The 24,768-nt window shown below is 38.4% G+C and overlaps 1 protein-coding gene across 1 annotated transcript in view; it reads left to right on the forward strand.

Moving 5' to 3' along the window:
- The window catches only part of HMGA2 (high mobility group AT-hook 2), a 139,702-nt gene that overhangs the window by 13,619 nt on the left and 101,315 nt on the right, over window positions 1-24,768 (forward strand). The window contains exon 3 of the mRNA XM_004276598.4: window positions 232-282. Within this exon, the coding sequence (XP_004276646.1) occupies window positions 232-282 (51 nt within the window). The remainder of the gene's footprint in view (window positions 1-231; window positions 283-24,768) is intronic.

A 24,768-nucleotide genomic window follows, 5' to 3' on the forward strand; every position in this document is an offset into this window, starting at 1 on the left:
TTCAGAGATTACTCCAGGGGAGTCTGTTAGGGTGAGGGCTGCATAGATCTCTCTCTGCATCATGCAATGAAAAATGGAGAAGATGAACCTTCAAGGAGAAAGAGATTCTTAAAGCAATCTTAATACCTTATCTGCAAACCAGAACATTCTTACTTGAAATGTGTCCCTTGGTGCAGCACTTATAAGAAATGTCAGGTAGGAAACGATATAACTTCCTTTTTCATTTTGCAGAAAGCAGAAGCCACTGGAGAAAAACGGCCAAGAGGCAGACCTAGGAAATGGGTGAGTAGTAAGATAAAATTTCTGTTCTTTTTTAGTACTGAAAAATTTCTGTTTTTTTTTTAATAAATGACTTTTATTTTATCGATTCCATGAATTTCTAGCTTCTGATATGATGCATCTTTGAAAGGGTTAAGGCAAGAAGCATATTATCACCACCTCTTACCCTCAGGCTCCAGGAGTTTCCTCAAAACACTTTTCTTTCCTGGGAGTGTCTCCTTTTTCTATCTCTTATCAACATGAAAAGAGTCTCCACTCTTCCTTCAAATGGGGTAACAATGAGATGACTTGTTCCCTGGGTTGAGTAACTAAGGTTAAAGGGTATTATGAAACATTGGAAGTTGATTACAAATGGTGATAAAATTCAGATGAAATGTGTATGAGATAACTTTTTAACTCTTTCTTTTCATTTCTTTTTGTTGTTGTTGCCGGGATGGTTTGGCCTTGGAAATATCTCATTTTCTAGGTGGTTTGTGTTTTCCTTTTCCCGTTGCCTTTGTTAGGAAACCAGGTTTTACGCACCGGTTTTTCTTGCTTCCCTTAGTAGTGATTCTTACATACTGACGGTGGCTTCCATGCAGGTGTACCTGACCCCATAGGCACACAGATCCTGTATCTTTCTGAGGCCAGAAATTCACTGACCACTGAAGAGCTTTGTTAATTTTACCACTTGAACCTGGTTCTTTATGCTGCTACATTACCATGTTCTTCTGGTCTGTCTTTCCCACTGACCGAGGAAAAAAGTCTTAAAAACGAATAAAACCATTTCTCAAGAAAGATGAGGGCATCCTCTCTACCCTGGGTCATCTATGATGGCATCTTTGGCCTTGCTTTTCTCTCTTCCATGGTTCCATCTTCATGCTTCATCTTTTTCTGAAGTCCCTTTGCTGCTCTGCTGGATTGTATTTTCCTGTTAGTTTCCATTCTTCTCTCCTCCAGAGTTCTGCATCCCTTTCTATTTATACTTTGGTATTGCCTTTCATTCAATTTATTCATCTTGTATTTTTTTCCCTCTGCTCAACATGTGTTGGGATTAGATTTCTTAGCACAAGGAAATGGGGATGATCTTTAGATTAAAAACATCTCAGTGTTACAGTGTGACCTTAAAGTAAGAGCATTTTATTCAACCTTCTGGTCAATAAATGAATTCTCTCCAAACTTACCCACCAGGTGGTGATCATCTAGACTGCTTGATTACCTTTAATGTTAGGAAACTCACGTCCTCTTAAGGCTGCCTCTTCTTTCCTGGAAAGCTCTGAACATTAGAAAACACTTCCATCTGACTCCCTGTAACTTCTGTTCACTGTTCCTAGGCCTCCCTCCTGGGAATATACAGAGTAATTGTTATTACTTTTACTTGTGATAGCTCTTCAGATATTTGAAGGCAATTAACATATACCATTTGTTCTCTTTTCTGATTTGAATATCTCTAAGCCTTTCAGCTTTTTCCCACGAAGGAACATTCTTCTTCTTCTCCTCTGAGTATGCTTGTTTTTTTTTTGTCTTTTGTAATATGTCACCCAGAACTAAGTATCATATTCCAGGTGTGGGCTCCATAACCAATGGGTTTATTACCTCTCTTGTTAGACATATGGTTCCAGTTACCTATTACTGTTTCATCAACCACCCCAAAACTTAATAATGTAAAAAAACAAAACAACAAAAAAGCTCGGATTCTTTGGGTCAGGAATATGGACAGGGCACAACGGAAAGGCTTGTTTCTGCTTCAGGATGTCTAGGGCCTCAGCTGGGAGGACTCAAGCAGCTGGGCGTTACCTCTCATGCTTGGGGTAGAATTTGGAGGCGTCTTTACTCACAGGTGCTTTTGCAGAATTGGCTGGAAGTCTGGGTGCTTCTGGGGGTGTCCTCTGGAGCACCCACACACATGGCCTTTCTAACTTGGTGGTCTCAGGGTGGGAAGTCAGCCTTCTGACATACACTCAGGGCTCCCAGAGAGGGTGTTTTCCCAAATGAGGAGAAAACTGCAAGCAAGGCCTTTTTTGACCTAGTGTCAGAAGTCAAAAAGTCCTATTCCATTATACTCTAGTGAGCACAGTGTTGACTAAATTGGTATTGGCATACATATCAAATATAGGTCTGCCATTTTCTAAGCATCAGAACTAAAAGGACATCGTATGCCATTGAACTCATCAATAAGAAAAACCTATATAAACTCTCTTATAGGCAACAGAATAGGAAATAGGTAAGTTCTTTGAAGTCATGAGATTAATGTTGCTAAAATGAAATGAAACGCATTGTAAGCAAATACAGTGAGATTTAACCAGCACTCAGCTTCCATCAATTGTCCCCCAACCCAGCTTTATTGAGATGTAATTGACATATAACCTTGTGTAAGTTTAAGGAATACAGCGTGTTGATTTGACTTATGTATTGCAAAATGATTACCACAGTGGCATTAGTTAATACCTCCATCATCTCACATAATTACCATTTCTTTTTTTGTGGTGAGAACATCTAAGATCTATTCTCTTAGCAACTTTCAGGTAAATAATACTGCATTGTAAACTATAATCACCATGCTAGATCCCCAGAGCTTAACTTATGACTGGGAGTTTGCACCCTTTGACCAATATTTCCTCATTCCCTCCGCCCACCCCAACTCCCCCCAAGCCCCTGGCAACCACCATTCTGCTGTCTGTTTCTATACCTTTAGTATTTATAGATTCCACATATTAAGTGATAGACAGTATTTGTCTTTGTCTGACTTATTTCACTTAGCATAATGTCCTCAAATTTCATCATGCAAATGGCAGGACTTCCTTTTTTCTCTGGCTGAGTAATATTCCATGGTATATGTCCACCACATTCCCTTCAGGCACTTATCCGTAGATGGACTCTTAAGTTCCATATCTTGCCTCTTAACTGGTCTTCCTACCTTTCACCTTTTCTACCTTTGGCTCTCCGATGTTTGCCAGTTAACCTGCATAGGGTACAGTCACATCACTGCTCTTCCTAGAAACTTTCTACGGATCCACAGCTGGCCACTGAATTGACTACAACCTTCCCTAGCTCTTCGAAGTCCCCACAGTTTATACCCACCTCCCTTTATGCCTTTATTTTCCACCACTCATCCTCACACAGCCGATGTTTCAGCCAAGCTGGAATAAAATATGTAGTAGTTAAAGGATCTCTATGTGTTTAATTTTCTCAATGGATTCTTGCTCATTTGGGGGATATCTGGATTCCAGGCACCTGATCTTCATGCTGAATAAGAAGCCCACGTGAAGCACCCACCACAAATCCCTTGCCTTTCTGGGAATAATTGGGCCATCTTCATTGACCCTCATGATTTCTAGTTTTTACTGGCTGTGAGAATGGAAAATATTGTGTAGCTAATTGTTATAAGACCCCGATTTGTTCCCCAAAGAAGAGTTGTTCTACTTAGAAAAGGAAATAGAAGGAAATTGTGTATTTTTTTTCTAGACAGCGTGTTTCCTTTTTGCTTATATATATTCTGTTGGGTAGAGTGTGCGGCCAGTCACAGCAAGGCATTCAGTTCAAGGGCATTCTTTACTGGAAAGCTTGTACTAAAGAAATAAATTATTGCATTTTCCATAGGAAATGAGCCTTGTACTTTACAGTAAGTTCAATTCTTTCCAACAGTGTCATTCACTGATTTCCTTATATTAGAGATATATTTTTGAACTGACAGGATTTACTAGGTACAGGGCCTACAAGCCAAACTGGTCCCCTTTTATTCTTCTGGGTTGTTTTGTTTTATAAAGTTCTTTTGCTTTTAAAAAGAAGTCTTGTACATTTTATGGTGTCATGTAATAGGGCTGGAAGAAGATATCTGCCTTGTAACCCTCTCATCTGATGTGACTGGGATCAGTACTTGGTAGGTTACTCCAAAGTTGATTAACCAAAAGTATGTGGACATAGGAAAGAAGTTTGTGCCAGTCTTGCTTCTGCAGGGGATGGAGTGTTGACTAATCCAGTGAGGACATTAACTAGATTTTGGTTAAGAACACTTCTCTTATTTACTTTATTCCCCTTTGTTTTTTTGTTTTTTTTCTGAGTTTGAATCAGATTTCAGATCTATTATTTTGATGAGTTGCTTTGGACTTTCACATTTTTTTGGTCTGGACGAGGTGAGAGGTAAAGGAAGGAGAGAGAAGAGGGACGTAACTTTTCTACTGGTCTTAGAGTCGGGAGCTCAGGATCTGGATTCAGGTGGCTTGGGTTCAAATTCTGGCCCATCACTTGACTAACTAGAATCTTCAGCAAATTACATGACCTTTTTAAAAGCACTTTTAAAAATTATTTTAACTGAGGTATAGTTGATGTACAATATTATATAAGTTTTAGGTGTATAACATAATGATTCACAATTTTTAAAGGTTATATGCCATTTATAGTTATTATAAGATATTGGCTATATTCCCTATGTTGTACTATCTATCCTTGTAGCTTATTTATTTTATTCATAGTAGTTTGTACCTCTTAATCCCCTACCCCTATCTTGCCCCTCCCCCCTTCCCTCTTCCCACTGGTAACCACTATTTTGTTCTCTATATCTGTGAGTCTATTTCTTTTTTGTTATATTCACTAGTTTTATTTTTTAGATTCCACATATAAGTGATATCGTACAGTATTTGTCTGTCTTTATTTCACTTAGCACAATACCCTCTAAAACTTCATTCATTTTTATGACTGAGTGATGTTCCATTGTGTATATATAGGGGTGTGTGTGTGTGTGTGTGTGTATACACCATGTCTTCTTAATCCATTCATCTGTTGATGGGCACCTAGGTTGCTTCTATATCTTGGCTATAATAAATAATGCTGCTCTGAACATCGGGGTGCATGTATCTTTCTGAATTAGTGTTTTCATTTTTTTTTTGGATAAATACCCAGGAGTGGAAATGCTGGGTCATACAGTAGTAATGTTTTCAGTTTTAAAGGTCCAATTTCCTCCTCTTTAAGAAGGTGGTAAGAGTGGTACATTTCTAATAGCATCGTGTGAGGATTAAATAAGGCAGTGATGCAAAGGGCTTAATAGAAGGCCTGGCACATAGTAAGTGCTCAAGAAATGTTTAACATTATTATTAATTCCACTGTACAATTTCATGTAGATATCACTGACAGCCTAAACCCTAATAGCTTATAGCTACCTGTAGCTACACATGGAGTGAGGTGACAGTTGTGCATCAAACTCACCGAGTACCCTTGGCGGTATCATTATATCTTCACTATATCTATGCTGAATATCATCAAGTTTAAGACTTGCTTATAAATAATACGAAGGTACATTTTAAATCTATTTGTAATTAAGGAAAATTATTTATTTATTTATGGCTGCACTGCGCAGATCGAACCTGTGCCCCCTCCAGTGGAAGCGTGGAGTCTTAACCACTGGAGCTTCAGGGAAGTTCCCAAGGAAGAAAATTTAAATTGCAACTTATAAGCTTTCTAACTGTAGAGGTTCATGCCATGTGTTGTTCATCAATTTGGAAAGTAGTATTTCTGCTGTGTGCCTCAATAGGCACATGCAGAGATGTTCTGGCCTCTTAGAACCTATATAGATTTCAGTTAGTCAGTCCTTCTGCCAGTTGAAACTAGGCATTTCATATTTATTTGCATTTCTCGATTTTGGCTTTAGAATGGAGCCCATCACATAACTGATTCAGTGATGGAAAATATTTGGAAAAAGTTTTAGAGAGTAGAGCTAAGGCTCAAGAAAATACAGTGCAGTAATAACAATGTTAACCTTGTGTATGAAATGCTCCATCCAGATGTTGCTTAGTGAAGCAGCCAGTGCTTCTGGAGGAAAAGAAGGAAGGACAAAATAATAAAGAATAAATCAGTGGGAACCAGAGATGTTTTTAGGTGTTTTGTTTTCAGAATATCTTTATGAAAAAGGAAATTAACAACAGAAGGGAAATACTCCCCAATATAAATTAATGGTTTGTAAAGGAAAAAAAAAGAAATCATTCTGGAGATACTGAAATTGACCTAGAAATTGATCCAAGGACTAGATGCTGAAGCTTAACTTCAATGGGTCACTAGAAAGTTACTAACAAACCCCAGCTGTTTTCTCGGGTTGCTGATTCTCTTCATTTGGTAATGGGGTGTGTGCGGTCTGTTGATTTAAAAATATGCATGTCTATTCCATATCTTTTGGGGGACAGTTCCTTTATTAAAGAACTTGTGATACACAGGAAAGGATGTAATTTCATTTGTTAGTCAAACATTCTAGATAGGCAACAAGAGCTTTTTGTTTTTCTAAGTTTGTAGAAATCTAGAAACTTACATGATGATTTTAAAATCAAGTACGAACTAAATCGGAATAAAACCTGTTACAACTAGACTGGTTGAAACTCTTTGGATTTCTTCTAAAGCTCTCAAGCATTAATGTATTGAGGAACCTGGAAATCTAATGTTGAAGTTAAAACATTAGGTTTTCATTTCCATTACTTTTCCCCTCCAGATGTTTGTTACTTTTTTTTTTTAACTTTTAGCCATTTGTAATTTAACACTTGCTTTGTTTAAACTGAAAATATTTCTTTGATGTTTAGAGAGGAATATCCAATAATGCATATTGCAGATAATTGTAACTTTTTACTGGAGTCAGAGGGAAAGAAATGACTTTGATAGAATATCAGAAACTGTCTACTAATGGAGTGTGTGAAGACAAAACCATTTTCACTTAGAAACTTGGAAAAATAACATGCTTTAAAAACCGGGAGATGCTTCCTCTAAAGCACATGAGCTTTTGACATATGCTTAATAGTTAAGATATAAATCTTCTGATGCTTATAATGTGTTCAATATCGGTAAGCTATATTTTCTGAAACTATCTCCTTTGCAATATTTTGTGATAAAAATGGAGTTTTTTGCAAACCCTAATAGAACTCTGTGGGGAAAAGTGACTTAAGTTGATTTTCTTTTTTTAATAGCTCACTGCAAAATTCCCTAAAATGCTTATATAAAATTGCAAAATTAAATATGAAAACACTAATAAATATATCATACTCAGAAGGCAAGAATTGGATTTGATCATTAGCATTTTGATTTAGTCTCTTTTTTTCGCTTGTTTCAGTATTGAAGTCCTGTTCTTAATTATTCGGTTAATGATGTCTTTAACAAAGAGACTGATAACCAGCTCTACTTGGTCATCCAGTTCAGTTTGGTATTACCAGCTTCTACCAGATCCTGACCATTCAGGATTATTCAGACATCGACCTTGGGGTCCACTGCTCAAGTGATGCTACCACAATACCACAATAGCCAGGTGGTCTTATTAAACTATAATCAAGGAAGAATATGTTTTTCTCCCACTTGTGGATGAGTGGCAGATTATAGACAGGAGGCAGATCAAATAAATGTCCTGTTTCTCGACCCAAATAATCAAATCAGTAAAATCCTGGCCAAGACAGTTATCTCAGTTTCACTCTAATTAAATGACAAGTACTATGAAATTCAGTGACCATTTTATATGACAGTAAATGTATTTAAGACTTTATCCATACTACCATACACATATTTACCTATGTTCCCCCAAATCTGAGTATTTATAGATGGCAGTAAATATTTCTAAAACACTGGAAACCCTCATATCATATATAAATAAAACTAATATGCCATATATATATATATGTTTTTAACTAGGTAAGATAGGTAAAACTATTACTCCATATTTCAAGAGAACATTTTTGTTCTGTTTTTAAGAGTGGAATCTGTTTTTATTTTAAGATTTTTTTTTTAACCAAGGAATTCTTGATTCTAAACTCTTCCATATTTGACACAGATATTTCACTATTTTTTGGCAAAATTTCAATCCAGCGGGATTTAATCAAGCCTACCGTTTCTTCTCTGGACAGAGATAAAGACTGTTTTGATGAGCTGTGTACCTTTGGGCAGGTCGCTCAGTGTGCCCACACTTTTTCTCCTGATAGGAACATTCTATCTATAACTAATGGCTGTCAAGCATTTCGAGTTGTAAAATACAAAAACCTTTATTGCTACCACCAGCTCTATTGTCCAGGGACTGATTGTTGAGTTTGTAAAGGATCCAGCCTCCTGTCTCCTTTTTTGTGTTGTTTTCCCTGCTCCCCCCTGCTGCCTGCCCTTTGGCCATTTCACTGCTCATTAGCGCCTCTGCCAGATGGGGGGGCAGGCCCAGGAACAGGGGTCAACTCTGGTAAAAGGCTTGGTGGGAAGGAGGCTGAGAGTAATGGCATACATAAGGTTTTCAGATTATCTGTCGACTTGATACATCCAAGCCACCCCCAAACCCTGTCCTTAGGGGTAAATTCAGTGCAGCCATGACACTGAAATTTGTTTTTTAATTCATTATTTATTCATTCTTATAATCAGTGTGATTTTAGAAGTAAGACATCTTTTTCAGGATGCTATAGGAAGCAAAGTCTTTTTTTTATATTTCCTCAGTATTAATGAGTGGCTGCAGATCAGGCTTGATTTAGCAAGGCTTTGACCTTGTTCAAAGCCAGAAGAATCGCGCTGTCTGCTCTTCCATTAGACTCAGGTTGGGGAATGACAGTTCTTTAAATTCTGGCAAATGGAGATTGCCTTATGAAGCGGAAAGTGCCCTGTTGGGGTGTTAAAAGATCATAAAGCTCACCCTAGTTGTACGACCAAGGGAAGCCGTGTCATCACTTTGTGCTGTGGTTTCAATGCATTAACCCAGAAAAGGCACTTCGAGTGTCTCTTTGAACATAATATTGTGCAGAAGGCTCAGCGTGTACGATGGACACTGTGGATATAGAAGAAACTTAAGCACTTTGGTTCACTTGTTTGTTTGCTTGTCTCTTGCTTGGCCGGACCATTTAAACCCTAGGGCTCCAATTCCGAGACCTTTGATTCTGTGATTTTCCATTTGTCTAAACATTTTGCTAAAGTCTTCTGGCAATATTATGGATCAAGCCCTGTGCTAGGTCCTGGGAATGTAGAGGCCAACAAAATAGGTGGAGGCTGCCTTTGAGGTGCTCACAACCAAACAGGAAACCTGATGCCAGCCTGTTAGATTAACTACTCTGTGCTTCAGATGTTGGTGAGGGTAAATTAAATTCCATTTCAAGTATTTTGAGCTCTTCAGAATTTGAGTCCTTCTATAGAAGTGATTATGTTGCTTTCCCAATCCTAATAACTCTCTATATTATTATTTGAATTTAGCTGTATGTATAATTTATGAATTAGTTGTACTAGCGGGCCTAGAGTTATATCCTCTCATTATCACCATAGCAAATATCCAGGCTAATATCACATATAGACATGTTTGATTTATCAACCTAGTTCAGTTTTATCCAGTTAAGGTAGACTTAAAAAGATAGGTATTGGGCTTCCCTGGTGGTGCAGTGGTTGAGAGTCTGCCTGCCAGTGCAGGGGACACGGGTTCGAGCCCTGGTCTGGGAGGATCTCACATGCCACGGAGCAACTGGGCCCGTGAGCCACAACTACTGAGCCTGCGCATCTGGAGCCTGTGCTCCGCAATGGGAGAGGCCCGTGCACCGCGATGAAGAGTGGCCCCCGCTTGCCGCAACTAGAGAAAGCCCTCGCACAGAAACGAAGACCCAACACAGCCAAAGATAAATAAATAAATTTATTAAAAAAAAAAAAAAAAGATAGGTATTAAATTATTAGATACAGGCTCCAAAAAGCGGAGGAGAAATGGAATCAGAACGGCGAGGATAATTCTCTTGAGCCACCATATCAGCATATGTTGATCTTGTTTTTTCTCTTTGTTCATGCTGTGTGTGTCAAATAATTTAAAAATCACTAGGTGTTAAAACAGCTTGATTGTATACTTTAATGTTTCTGAATCGTGCTACCATTTGTATTTAAAAATTATCTCTGTGAGGTTAGAGAGCACATTGCATTTATCTTTTTTACCCTCAGCACCTAGGATATAGGAAGGAATTCAGCAAAGTGATTAAGAGTTCAGACTGCCTGGGTTCCCTTATCAGCTTATCAAGGCAAGTTGCTCGTTGTTACCAGCCCAGTCTCCCTGTGTGTAAAACAAAGGGTAATAATAGTTCTCATCTCATAGGATTATTTTGTAAGAATTAAATGAGAAGCCATCAAAAATTTTTATTCGTCGAGAGGCAAGCACTCAATAGATCATCGTCATTGATGTTAGTATAGTTTCAGACCCGTAGCTGGACTTAATAAATGTTTGGTGAATAGAATGACAGTATTTCATTAGTGTGTATAAAGCATGGCCTTTCAGTTTTTGTTTCCAGTAGCGAATGTGGATTTGAATTGCATTCTTTGGCTTTTTTTTTTTTAATTGGATGATTTGTATTTTCAAAGAGGCCACACAAGGGTTAAAAGTACAACCTGTAGGCATCAAAGCAGTGTTTATAATAATTTTGAATTCCAGCCTATGCCTTTCCACTTAAGAAGTATGCTGTGAGCCACTATCACCCAGGCCCAATGCAGACTTTGAATGCCTTGCCCTATGTTAATGTTTCCATTCCCTCACTCCTGGAAATAGCATTCTGCTTTCCAAAATAGACTCTAGTGCTGTACCTTAGAAGAATTTTTGTCACAGCTTTGGATCATCAGAAACACAGAAGAGAGCTTTGTTGGCAAAACGTCACAGGATAATTTTGAAAAGGTAGTTTCTCATTTTTTTGTATAAAAACTCATTTTAACTGCCTGTCTCCCATTTCCTTTGGTCCTAATTTTTAGTACTAACATGCAAATAAAGACAGAGGAAAATCCGTTAATAACTATTTGTTTCTTTGACTTCTTTCAAGGATATTCTGAAGCACTTAAAGTGACACATAAAGCCGTGGGGTTTATAGCTAGGGACTCATTGGGGGAAAATCTAATACCCTAGGTTTACGTCATTATAGGAATAAGGACTCTACAGTCGGAATAACATAGGTAGCAATGTCACATCAGAGAAGTTTAAGCACTAACATTACCAATAAAGGAAGTGCAGGTCGGCCAAGTTTCCAGACAATGCAAATATTTTCAGTCTTGAGGGAGCACCCTATTACAGGAAGCACCAAAGCCCAGGGAGGTGTGGAGGAGCAGGGAATCATAAGATTATAACTAATAATGTTCTATAAAATACCATTTGTTTTGCAGTCTTTTCTCATTCCCTGTTCCAAATGATTCTAATATCAGAGAAGACATCCATCACCCAGTTTGTGTCAGAAGCTGATCCCGGAGTCTAATTTCCTAATTACAGAATCTCAGTTTCAGCATTTTCTTTCCTGTCATTATTCTCTCAGACAACCCAAAAGTTCTTTAAATTCCCTAATGGATTTTGATGAAGGATTTGCAGGCCTGGGCCCCCTTCTCAGTTGGTAGATCTGGGGTGGAGCTGGAAAGTATGAACATGACCATCTCGGTGGTCTCTGATCCTCCCGAGAGACTGACATTTGGTGAGTAGTACTGTTCATGCCACTGAACTAACTGTCCATCCTATTACATTTTCATTCTTCTGTGCTCTTACTCAATTTTACATTTCTTTTCCGGGAATAAGTAATGTTTGATTTTTTTACAGCCTTGGTTCTCCTTTCTTAACTTTGGAATGTATATTTCCCACATGTATTGGATGAAAATGAACTCATTCCCAATCTTATTCTCTTCCTTATAATTCTTTTCAGAGCAATGGTATAGAGTTTACTGACGTTCCGTTTAGATTTGCCATTTAGAGTGCTCATTTCCAGCCTATCAAACCAAAACAATGGCTTGTTAAACCTGTGTTTTTATTTCGTCATGCTCCTCCTCCAGTGGTGACCTACTTCTTTTGTGGACATTAAAATCGATCAGTGAATCAGCCAGGCTTAGGGTTTTGTGCATTGCTTTGCCTGCTGTTTAGACAACTGATGAGCTACACAAAATTGTTTAAACTCTGTAATTTTATAAACAATAAAATGGTGACTTTGTCTAATACGTAATCTTAATCTGCTTTGCTGTTAAATCACTAATCTCAGTGGAGATCAATTGGGACCCTTTTTAGTAGTTATGGGAAGAAATTTTCTCTATTTTCTTACTTGCATTGTAGAAAACTTCTTAGGGTTTCCTTAGTATTCACAGGGAACTAATTCATGTCTTACTCATTGGCACCATATGGTTTCCTGCTGTGGTAAAGCGAGTGGGCTTACGTACATTATAGGATTAATAGGATACATGCATCCTGTTAATACATAGATTGTATAGTGTGAGAGGGTTTGGCTGTACATGGTCACGGTATGAAGAATTCCCTTGTGACTGACATTTGTTTTTTTGCTAAAAAAAGTTTTCTGCCCGAGATTATTAAAATGTGGTATGTATTCAGCACTACTATTTGCTGTTGGGTTTTTCTTTTTTTTTTTTTTTTTAAGATTTTTTGATGTGGACCTTTTTTTTAGCAATGCAGTTGGAAATTTAATTTTTTTAAATATCATTTCCAATATCACCAAAAATGAAATACTTGTGTATAAATTTAACAAAATATATACAAGATCTGTACATATGTTGAAAACTACAAAACACCAATGAAAGAAATCAAAGAAGACCTAAATAAATACAGATATACATATTTAATGATTGGAAGATTCAATATTCTTAATGTGTCAATTCTTATCAAATAGATTTTTTTAGCTTTATTTTTATTTATTTATTTTTTTAACTACTTTATTGGAGTATAATTGTTTCAAAATAGTGTGTTAGTTTCTGCTTTATAACAAAGTGAATCAGCTATACATATACGTATATCTCCATATCTCCTCCCTCTTGCGTCTCCCTCCCACCTTCCCCATCCCACCCCTCTAGGTGGTCACAAAGCACCGAGCTGATCTCCCTGTGCTATGTGGCTGCTTCCCACTAGCTATCAGTTTTACATTTGGTAGTGTATATATATCCATGCCACTCTCTCACTTCGTCCCAGCTTACCCTTCCCCCTCCCCGTGTCCTCAGGTCCATTCTCTACATATCTGCGTCTTTATTCCTGTCCTGCCCCTAGGTTCTTCAGAACCTTTTTTTTTGAGATTCCATATATATGTGTTAGCATACGGTATTTGTTTTTCTCTTTCTGACTTACTTCACTCTGTATGACAGACTCTAGGTCCATCCACCTCACTGCAAATAACTCAATTTTGTTTCTTTTTATGGCTAATATTCCATTGTATGCATATGTGCCACACCTTCTTTATCCATTCATCTGTCAATGGACACTTAGGTTGCTTCCATGTACTGGCTATTGTAAATAGTGCTGCAATGAACATTGTGGTACATGACTCTTTTTGAATTATGGTTTTCTCAGGGTATATGCCCAGTAGTGGGATTGCTCAGTCGTATGGGAGTTCTATGTTTAGTTTTTTAAGGCCCCTCCATACTGTTCTCTAGTGACTGTATCAATTTACACTCCCACCAACAGTGCAAGAGGGTTCCCTTTTCTCCACACCCTCTCCAGCATTTATTGTTTGTAGATTTTTTGACGATGGCCATTCTGACTGGTGTGAGGTGATTGTAGTTTTAATTTGCATTTCTCTAATGATTAGTGATGTTGAGCATCCTTTCATGTGTTTGTTTGCAGTCTGTATATCTTCTTTGGAGAAATATCTATTGGGCCATTTTTTAAAGTCGTTCTTGAATTTGTTACAATATTGCTTCTGTTTTATGGTTTGGTTTTTTGGCCCCGAGGCATGTGGGATCTCAGCTCCCTGACCAGGGATCGAACCCATACCCCCTGCATTGCAAGGCGAAGTCTTAACCACTGGACTGGCCAGGGAAGTCCCTGCTGTTGTTTTAAGTAATATGTTATGATAAGATTTTAGACCCCCATGTGAGAAGCTGACATTTGATATCCATAAGGCAAACACAGCTTTTTGAATCTGTGTGAAAATTTAGGTGTCTCTATTTTGTGGTTTTATCTTTTTAGGAATTTTTTGAGTCCGAGAAAACGTTTAGACTGATTTACTTACAGTATTGAAAGTCTCTTTGGGAGCAAATTTTTATATATGTGAAAAAGCCATCTAGAAAGGAGGTTTCATGAGTACCCTTGGTAATGGTGCAAGTTTAATCACTCTGCCTGTGACAGGAGGGTCTTAAGACATTCAACCTAAATTTCTCCTTATACGGTTTTCAGTTCATTTCCTCTTGTCTTGTTCTTAATGGTGATAGAGAACATCTGGTATGTCCCTTTTCAAAATAAACCTTCCTGCTTGGGGTAGCAGAAAGTATACACATGTTGGGTCCTAGCAGATCTGGGTTTGACTCTGGGCCTTATCACTTACTAACCTTAGGCCATTGTTACCTCTCTGAGCCTAAATTTCTTCTTTTGTAAAATGAGGCTGATAATCTTTCCCTTGCAGTTTTAGCTAACGTGTCCCGTTCCCGGTAAAGGCTCAAAGTATGGTTATCTTGTATCATTATTGTTCAAACCTGTGAAAATTTATTGTCAGCTTTTCATTTTTCCATAATAACATTCCCAGATCTTTCTGACTAGGTTCTTTTTTTCCAACCCACTGATCATGGTTCTAAACGAGACTTCTGATGGTATGGTAGATGGAACACTATGTTTGCGATGAAAGGCCTCTCTGACTTGTTTTCTGACTTAATGAATTTCTAGCTATATGACCTTGGACAAGTCACTTACATCCTCGAGCCTGTTTGCTCATAGGTAAGATGGGGATAATAATTATCATATCTTCTGTGCCTTCCTCTCTGAGTTGGACTGAGGATAACATAAAGAAGTAATTTGTAAGTCACAAAGCACCACACAATCTTAAAGTGATAATAGTAAGGGTAATCAGCAATTAAAATGTAATACTTTACAATAGGGTGAATGAAATTGGTCTTGTCATTTATGTAACTTTAAAAAGGTAGGTCACTCTCCTCAGCCTCACCGTTACCCTACATAGCAGTTACAGGGCATTTACTCTTTTTTCATTTCCGCTTTCATCAGCTCTTATGGTTGAGCTGACAACTTTCAGATGTATGACAGACACAGATGAAAACAGTTCCAGCATTACAGGGATTGAGTTTGTGTGCAGAGAGGCTGAATCAGTAAGCAGAGTTAGGTGAGTAAAGAGAGGGCCAGGTGGTCTAAGTGGGAATAAAGAGGTGATGTGACCCAGGAGGGGTCAATGAGCAGCAGAGATCTCTCCAGTGATGGACATTAAAGGAGAAGGTTGTTAGACTTAAGATAGTCACTGCCAAGTTCCAAACAAAAGAATGGCATGGTCAAGCACATCTGAATAGGAAGAGAACTCTGACTGGGATTTTGGGGATTGCTTGGAGTGGAAGTGACCTTGGAGAGTACAGCGATCCCAGACAGTAGAGGACATAGCAATGTTGAAATGAAGATTTACATGTTCTGTTAGTTTTTTAAATCTCTTGAATCTAAGGGTTTGCAGACACAAGAAGCCTTCCTCCATACTTGGATTCATCTTTTTGTTTTGTTGCCTCAATTTAGTTTGGTTTCAAGTTTAATTATGGGGCTGAAAGTACTTAAGTTTGGGTAGTAGAGAGTGGAATGTGGTTAAATACCCTGTTGATTACTTTACATGTTTCTATATTCTAAGAAAACTAGCCATAGTGATCCAGCTGTCCACTGAGGATTTGTGGATGCTGCCCTCCTGGAGCCCTTTCCTCCATGGCTGTCTGTGACCTTAGCCATTGAATCATGTAATCGTTTTTGGCCTCCGAAGTCAGTGCTTCTGACTAGGCAGAGTGGTGGTGTGATGTCATGTCTGGGGTGTGAGCCTGTACCCTCACCACACAGGGGTTCCACCCTTCCTGGTCTCGGCAGCTCAATACACAGTGCTTGGCGCATCTTGAGCGCTCAATAAATTTAGTTACTTTTCCTGTCTCTCTCTGGATCTCAAATAGGAATGTCCACATTTGAGAACACCCCCATAGTATTCGACTCTCCATTTAAAATCCATAAGAGAAAGCTGAGGCAGGTGTGTGGGAATGTCGTTCCAGACCCTTTCGTTAGTCTAGGAAAATGATTGCCCTGGTTTACAGTGAGGCTTCCCGTGTTCGTGAATCATAAAAAGACCTCTTCCAGGTTAACTTAACGCAAAATTGATAAGCTGTGCATAATAGTGTGACATCTGAAAGTATTCGGTATGAAAAATAGCTGATGGGCGTACATATTTTGAGATACTTGGTGTTCTACCAACGTTGTCAGGATTTTTATTGACCTCCCTCTGCCCCCCAAAAAAAGGTCAGAAGGAAGGCCCTCCACATTGTTTCCAAATTTCTAAATAGCAAAAACTTCGAACTAGAAAGGGAGCTTTTGATAGCCTTACACATTTATATATTTTTTAAGTAAAAAATCTCTTTCTTACGCTTTCTCTGGTAGAGAGAAAAATTAGACCCCTTTTTGTCTTCTTTCCTCCTTTACCTCAAACTCCACAAAATATATCCTTATTTTCCTTTTAAATTTAATTTTTAATTTCAGATTCACATGCCCTTATAAGAAATTCTAGAGAAAGTCCCTTTCACACTTTGCCCAGTTTCTCCTAAGTAGTGGCATTTTGTGAAACTGTAGTACAGTATCTCAACTAGGATATTGTATGAGTACAGTCCACCCATCACATTCAGTTTCCCCACTTCTATGTGTACACATTTGTGTGTGTATGTGTGTATTTTAAGCTCTGTACAATTTTACCACCTGTGTAGATTCATGTATCCACCACCAGAGGTATTCTTTCTGAAGACTGTAGGTTGCTTGAGAGTGTCAGCACATCCCGTGATGACAGACATTAAGATGTGTCTTCTCTTCTAAATACACAGGGACTTTGTGTGGCTGTAGGGAGGTGGAGAGTGGAAATCTGGCCCGTGGCTCCTGTCTGTGGCTGTGCAGTCACTCTTTCACGTTCCCTCATTAGAAAGGGCTGGCTGGCCCAGGCAGCATCATAGGTGGGCTAGGCGCACAGCTAACCGCTTGCCTGGAGGAGCTTATGCTTTTGTACTGTGTTAAGAGTTCTGCCAGTTTCAGAGGCCAGGAAGCAAAGAGTTGGCCTAGGGGTGTAACACACCTGCTTTTCCCGAGGCCACATGCAACAGGCTGATTTGAGTACCTGTTTGCCCTCTTTGGGTTATATTGAAACGTGTCTCCAGAGACCCGAGGTTGTGGATAAATGCTTTTCTCCCCTCCTAGAAATTTGTTTCACACAGATTTTAAATGTCCATGAGGACAGATATTCATTGGGGGAACTGTCCTGTTAATTGTACTTTGGCTATCTGGCTCAGACTCTAGAATGAACTATAGTAGAATCCTGTTATCTTGAGACCTTTAGGAATATCCACGTTTGAGAATGCCACAATAGCATTACATTCCCTAATTTTAAAAAAGATTGCAACCATCTGTCACACACACACACAGACACACACACAGAGCAAAGCTATACTGAGATGCAAACACTAGGCAGATGGCCAGGCTGCCTCACCAGCTAAGTATCCTGTACTCCAGTCTGAGAAAAAACTGGATTTGCAAAGAGCTCCAACTGTGAATATTAAAACTGAGAATGACAAAGGCCTGTCGTGCTCTACTAGTCACTCCTGGAATCTGAGTGTTTGATCAGATGACCAAAATTTATGATTATGATGATGGTGGTGGTGATGATGATGTTTGGGCATGATAACCAATGAGCAAAAAGCTGTAAACTTGATCACTGTGGCAACCATTTGGAGGATAAATTTACTATATTTGTTGCCACCGTCCTATTGGGTCCTAAACCCCAGCTATGGCACGGCATATAAAGTGCTTCTTTTCCTCTTTGGATGAACGCTTTTCCTATTGGCAAAATAAAATTTAAAAAATCATGATTTGCAAGTGACATCCTTTGTTTTTGGTGGTAACAATGATCTTATCTAAACAAAAGCTTACTTTTGAATCATTTTGAAAATCTTGAAAGGGCAGAAAAAACTATATATCAAAAGAAAGCATTATAAAAGAATATCAGGTCAGGCTGCAGTTACTTCCATAGCAAACTTTGGGCCTGACTTGATCCAAATAAATGTGGTCAAATTGCTGGTGTGACCATGGAAGTGGCAAATGGGAGCCTGCGGTTCTGATTCCTGTGTCCTGTTGTCTGTCACTGAGCCCTTTTCGAAGCAATGCCAGCAGAGTGATTTCTGTAAGTATGAAAATGTTCGTCTGTTTGGTGCTTGATCTGCCCATCAGTAACCCTAGACTTAGTTTAGAGATTAAGTAGTTGAATTTTCTCGTATTCTGCAGGTGACAAAATGAAAGCTAAGAACAGTTAAGTGTCCAGCTCAGGGTCAGACAACCTCATTAGCTGGGACGAGAATCAGGTTTCCTGACTCCTAGTCCATTGCTTTTTCATTGTAGGGGGGCGCTTCCTGTCACCCACCAGTCTTTTCTTGGTTTTCCATTTGTAATGTTGACGGTTCTTCTGACGCACCTCTTCCTTCAGGTCCTGTGTTCGTTTCCTAGGGCTGCCGTAACAAAGTACCATGAACTTGGGTGCCTTAACACAACACAAATTTATTCTGTAACGGTTCTGGAAACCAAAAGTTTAAAATCAGGGTGTCAGTAGAGCCATGCTGTCTCTGAAGGCTCTAGGGGTGAGTCTGTTCCACGCCTTTTCCTTGGCTTCTGGTGTGGCTGGTAACCCTTGATGTTCCTTGGCTTTAGCTGCATGGCTGCAATCTCTCCCTCTCTTGTCAGATGATATTCTTACTGTGTGTCCGCATGTCTCTTCTCCTCTTAAAAGGACACCAGTCATGTTTGATTAGGGCCCACCCTAACGACCTCAGCTTCACCTGATCATATCTGCAAGGACCCTATTTCCACATAAGGTCACATTCATAGGTGCACAAGGGGTTAGGGCTCCAACATCTTCGGGGGGAACACAGTTCATAACAGGTCTCGTTAGCTTCCAGATCATATTTAGAACCAGGCAGGTATTTGTAACACCCAATGAGAACTTGCAGTGAGTTTCATTAAGTGTAAAGCATCATATCCAACATTTGTAGTTTGTTACAGTAACACACTGAAAAAATTTATAGACTGTTTTGGGTGTGATTTTCTGGATTGATTCCCTGCTTTGAAACCATTTGTTGGGTCCTGTTTATTTAAAAGAGGGAATGAATAGACCTGAAAACACCTAATTTTCATTTGCCTTTTAGCCTGGAAGCCAGTAAAAAATTTTTTAGAGAACTGAAAACTATGTTGCAGAACATTAGCACTATATTTGTGTATTATTTCGATCTTATCTTCAGTTATTAGATGCTTATTTGCATGTGCTAAAGCCTCCAGCTAAGATAAAAAATCAAAATTTAAAAAACTTGTTTCGTGGTAGTAAAGTCTAGAACAAAATGTTTGCTGGATAATATTTCATGGTGTGTGTACAATTTTTAAGTAAAAATTAAAAAGAAAGAAATTCTACACGCAGTCAGCACTCTCAACTGTATGCATTTCCCTAAACTTTCCTAGTTGAATACAGTCATCTGTGTTCCTGAACATTCTTCCTGACCTCATTCTCTTTAGCATTATTTGATCAATTTGGGAGGAAATGTCCATATAACCATAACTTGTACCTTTTTAAAAAAATATTTTTTTAAATCAAGTAATGGGAGTGGATGCTGTGTCTTTTATTAACTTTTATATATGTGATTCTAAATCTCCCTTTAAATTAATATCTTTTAGCTTCGAATCTACTTCTTCCCATAAGGCTAGTCCCCGTTTCCTATAATCTTACAGACCTAGGAGAACAACATTTTCCCTTCTGTCGTTTTGATAATTATGTCTTCTGTGCTCAGTGGTGACCTATTAACTAACATGAATACCATGGGCTTGCAAAATAGCCTCAAATTTCCATATATTAGAACTGTGAGAATTTTCTATAATGGTGCTTTAGCAATAATGGTGGAGGTGCAGGCATTTCCTGAGGATTAATGACCAGCTGGGAGGAACCAGTGGCCCTTGGCTCTGCCTCCCAGCCAGCCATTAATTCCAAGGAAATGTCTTTTGCTGAGGTCGTTATTGCTATTACAAGCTTAAAATGGAAAAACATGATAGGCGTATGAGTTATTTTTATGGGTTGATGCAGTTTCCAATGGTATGTACTAATTCGAGAAAATGAATGTGTATACATACAATAGTAAGTCAGATTGTTTGAATCATCTCTCAGTATTCCATATGTTTTATAACTGACTTTACAGTTCCCTACCTTTCCCACTCAAAAAAAAAAAAATTGATTCAGTAATTTCTACATTGGTTCAAGGCTTAAAAGTGTTGTATTCACTGACATATTTAGAAACACCAGTTTCTGTTATCAATTTCAAATAATATTCAGGTTTCACATATGGGCTGAAAGGAAAGAAGTTTATTCTCCATTTTTGTGATAATACTTCTTTTAGAATAAAACACTGCAAGAAAAGTTTTTAAACCATGTAATAATTTACTGTGCTTCTTTGAGTTTTTTGTGTCATTTGTATAAGAGACAGCCTTATATTTATACTTTTACATAGTGAATCTACCAGAGAGCAATGCACAACTTAGTTTTTCAGGATTGCAGGGGTTTTTTTTTAGTGTATATTAAATACTGCAATCATGGGAAAACCTTTAACACAAAACACACACGAAAAACTCTTAAAAATGAAGCCAAAGTGTCAAAATGTTGCTCACCGTGCTCCTTTCTGATTCTTTTAAAAAGGCGGCACAATACCTGGCCGGTATTGTTATTTTTATCTCAATTATTAACAAATCTAACCTAGAAATATCCTGAAAAGTCATAATCAGGAAAACCTGGACAATCCTGGAACATTGTCATCCTTGCCCTGATGCAGAAGTGTGGACAGCATCACCCAGGCATGATGCCTGTGCACCAGTTTTATCTGTCTCACCAGTTAGTGACTCTCCACGTTTATCAAGCTTCAGATATAGGCCAGGCTCGGTGGGGCATCTGAAAACTTGCAGAACATACAGATCTGCACTAAAAGCAATAGGAAGCAAACTAAGAAATCTTGTCCTGTTTGGCTCTCAAGTTCCTGTCCCACTTCTCTTCTTTACCAAATTCGCTTACAGCCTTCAAGTGGTTGTTCACGTCGGTGAACTCATTTGCAATCAAACTTTCTTGAACCGTCTTTGTCAAAAGTGTCCCCATTCTGCTTCTCTCCATCTCCTCGGCTTTCGACATCCACGAAAAGTTTAGATGCCACTTTGCTTCTCAGACCTACCCCTCTGCTTTCTTTCACTTTTGTTGAAGGTGCTAGGATTCTCCCAGTTCTTCTGGAGTAGCGCTGCCCAACAGAACTCGCTGTAGTGATGGAAGTGTATTTGTGCCATCCAATATGGTAGCCACTAGCCACGTGTGGCTACTCGGACACTTGCAGTGTGGCTCGTGCGTTTGAAGAACTGAATATTTGGTTTTATTTCATTATAACGAATTAAAGTTTAAATAGCTACACATGGCTGGTAGCTACTGTATTGGGCAGCACAGTCACCTTGGGTCCATTATGTCTTTGCCTTGCCTCCATATCTGTCCTTTTCACCTTCATGATACCTTGTATCAATTCTATTCTAACTGCCTGTTTCCCCTGGAGGAGACCTTAATTCCCTTCAACTCAAGTTTTGCCATATTCTGCCTTTGGTCTCTTGCCTAGTTCGATATGACAAAAAAATCAAGTAGCTATTCTATGCAAGCCACTGTGCTTGGACCTGAAGAAGTAGAGAGATCAAGAAAACATAGTACGTTCCATTTCCTCAAAGGGCTTACAGGGTAAAAAGAACCAGAGTTTTCCATGTGACAGTGAACAGACAGTTTATGATTTAGCATTAACCCTGAGTAAGCCATCTGTGGATTTTCCTGAGTTTATGTCTTTGAACTGGGAGGTATAACAAAAAAGTGTGATTTTATTTCTAAAAAGGTTGACTTTCAAACCATTTTTAAATGAGGTACTTTGTAAAGTATAACACTATTATCTCTATTTATTTATTTATATTTATTTATTTTTGGCTGCGTTGGGTCTTTGTTGCTGCACGCGGGCTTTCTCTAGTTGTGGCGAGTGGGGGCTACTCGTCATTGCAGTGCGTGGGCTTCTTATTGCAGTGGCTTCTCTCATTGTGGAACATGGGCTCTAGGTGCGTGGGCTTCAGTAGTTGTGGCATGTGGGCTCAGTAGTTGTGGCTCGTGGGCCCTAGAGCACAGACTCAGTAGTTGTGGCGCATGGGCTTAGTTGCTCTGCGGCATGTGGGATCTTCCCAGGCCAGGGCACAAACCTGTGTCCCCTGCATTGGCAGGTGGATTCTTAACCATTGCGCCACCAATACCACGCTATTGGTGGGAATGCCAGTTGGTAACAGCCACTATGGCGCACAGAATGGAGGTTACCAGGGGTAAGGGGAGGTGGAAGGGATAAATTGGAAATTAGGATTGACATATACATACTACTATATATAAAAGTGATAACAAATAAGGGCCTACTGTATAGCACAGGGAACTCTATTCAATACTCTGTAATGACCTGTATGGGAAAGAAATCTAAAAAGGATTGGATATATGTATAACTGATTAACTCTGCTGTGCAGCAGAAAGTGACACAACGTTGTAAATCAACCATACTCCAAAAAAATTGAAATTGAAATGAAATGAAATAAAATAGAGCTACCAGATGATCCAGCAAGTTCACTCCTATGCGCATAGCTAGAGGAAAGCATAAATCGAAAAGACACATCTTCCCCAGTGTTCACTGCAGCACTATTTACAATAGCGAAGACATGGAAGCAATGAAAATGTCCATCAACATATGAATAGGTAAAGAATATGTGTCTTTTTGACACATAAAATAAAATAGAAGAAAATAATGCCATTTGCAGTAACATGGATGGACCCAGAGATGATCATACCAAGTGAAGCAAGTCAGACATAGCAAGACAAACACCGTATGACACCACCTATAGGTGGAACCCAAAAATTGTTGCAAATGAACTAACTTATGAAACAGAGACAGACTCACAGACTTGGAAAACAAACTTATGGTTACCAAAGGGGAAAGGTGGGGGGTAGGGATAAATCAGGAACTTGGGGTAAACATACGAATAGTGCTCTAGATAAGCAACAAGGACCTACTGTATAGCACAGGGGACTCTACTCAATATTCTGGGAATACCTTTATCAGAAAAGAATCTGAAAAAGAATGAATGTATGCATATGTGTAACTGAATCACTTGCTGTGCATCTGAAATTAACACAACATTGTAAATCAACTATACTCCAATAAAATTTAAATTAAAAAATAAAGAAAATCACCTGTATGTCAAAAGAAAAAAAGAATTCCCATATATTTTTATAGCTTGGTAGCTTACTTTTTTATTGCTCAATATTATTCCATTCCCAGAATATATTAGTACTATATTGTTTCATTCACCTGTTGGAGGACACCTTAGTTTCATTCACATTTTGGCAATATTGAATAAGGTGCTATAAATATCCATATGCAGGTTTTTGTCTGAACGTATGTTTTAAACTACTTTCAGTATATATCCATGAGAACACTTGCTGGATTGTACGGTAAGGGAGTGTTCAATATTAGAGCAAGTGTCAATCAGACTACCAAAGTAGCTGTAATTATTTTTCATTTCCACCAATAACAAATGAGATTTCCTATTGTTCCACATCCCCTGCAGAATTTGTTCCTGTCATTGTTCACGTTTCGGCCATTCTAAGTGTTAGGTAGCGGTATGTAATTGTATTTTTAATTTGCTTTTTCATGGCAGCATGTAATCTGGATTATTCTTCTGTATACTTATATGCAAAGTGTCTGTTTTCTTTGGTGAGGCGTCCATAACGTATATTGGTCCACATTTTATTTAGGCTGCTTTCATTTTTTCCTACCCAATCGGTATTTATTTTATTTATTTTTGTGCCTTACTGCATTAGCAAGGACTTGGAGTAAAATATGGAGAAGGAGTCATGAAAGGGGACATCCTTGCTTTTACCTGAACTTAGTGGAAAAGCTTCATGTTTTTTACCATTAATCATGGTGTAAGATAAAACTTTCTTGTAGATTTTTGTTATCAACTTGAGAAAGCCTCAGTCTGTTTCTTTAACTGAGAGTTTTTATGAAGAATGGTTGTTAGATTTTTTCAAAGGTCTTCTGAATCTATTGCTATGCTAATGATTGTCTTCTTTAGGGTGTTGATATGATGGATATAATGTCTGATTTTAGAATGTCGAACCAGCCTTGCATACCTGGGATTATTCCCTCTCATTCATGATATAAAATTCTCTCAAAATATTGTTGGATTCGATTTGTTAATATTTTGTTGAGGATTTTTGCATTGATGTTCCTGAGAGATATTGGTCAGTTTTCTTTACTATTCATATGTTCCTCGAGTTTGGATGTTGTGGTTTTGGTGTCGGACATTCATTTGGGGAAATTCTCAGTCATCTTTTTAAAATATTTTCTGTTTTTTGTTATCTTTATTCCCCTCTTGCTATACCCATTACATATACGTCATAGCATTTTTCATTGTTCCACAATTACTGATTACTCTGTTCTGTTGATTTTGTTCCTGCCCATTTTCTC

This window comes from Orcinus orca, chromosome 11 (assembly GCF_937001465.1).
Source record: "Orcinus orca chromosome 11, mOrcOrc1.1, whole genome shotgun sequence".
NCBI lineage: Eukaryota > Metazoa > Chordata > Mammalia > Artiodactyla > Delphinidae > Orcinus > Orcinus orca.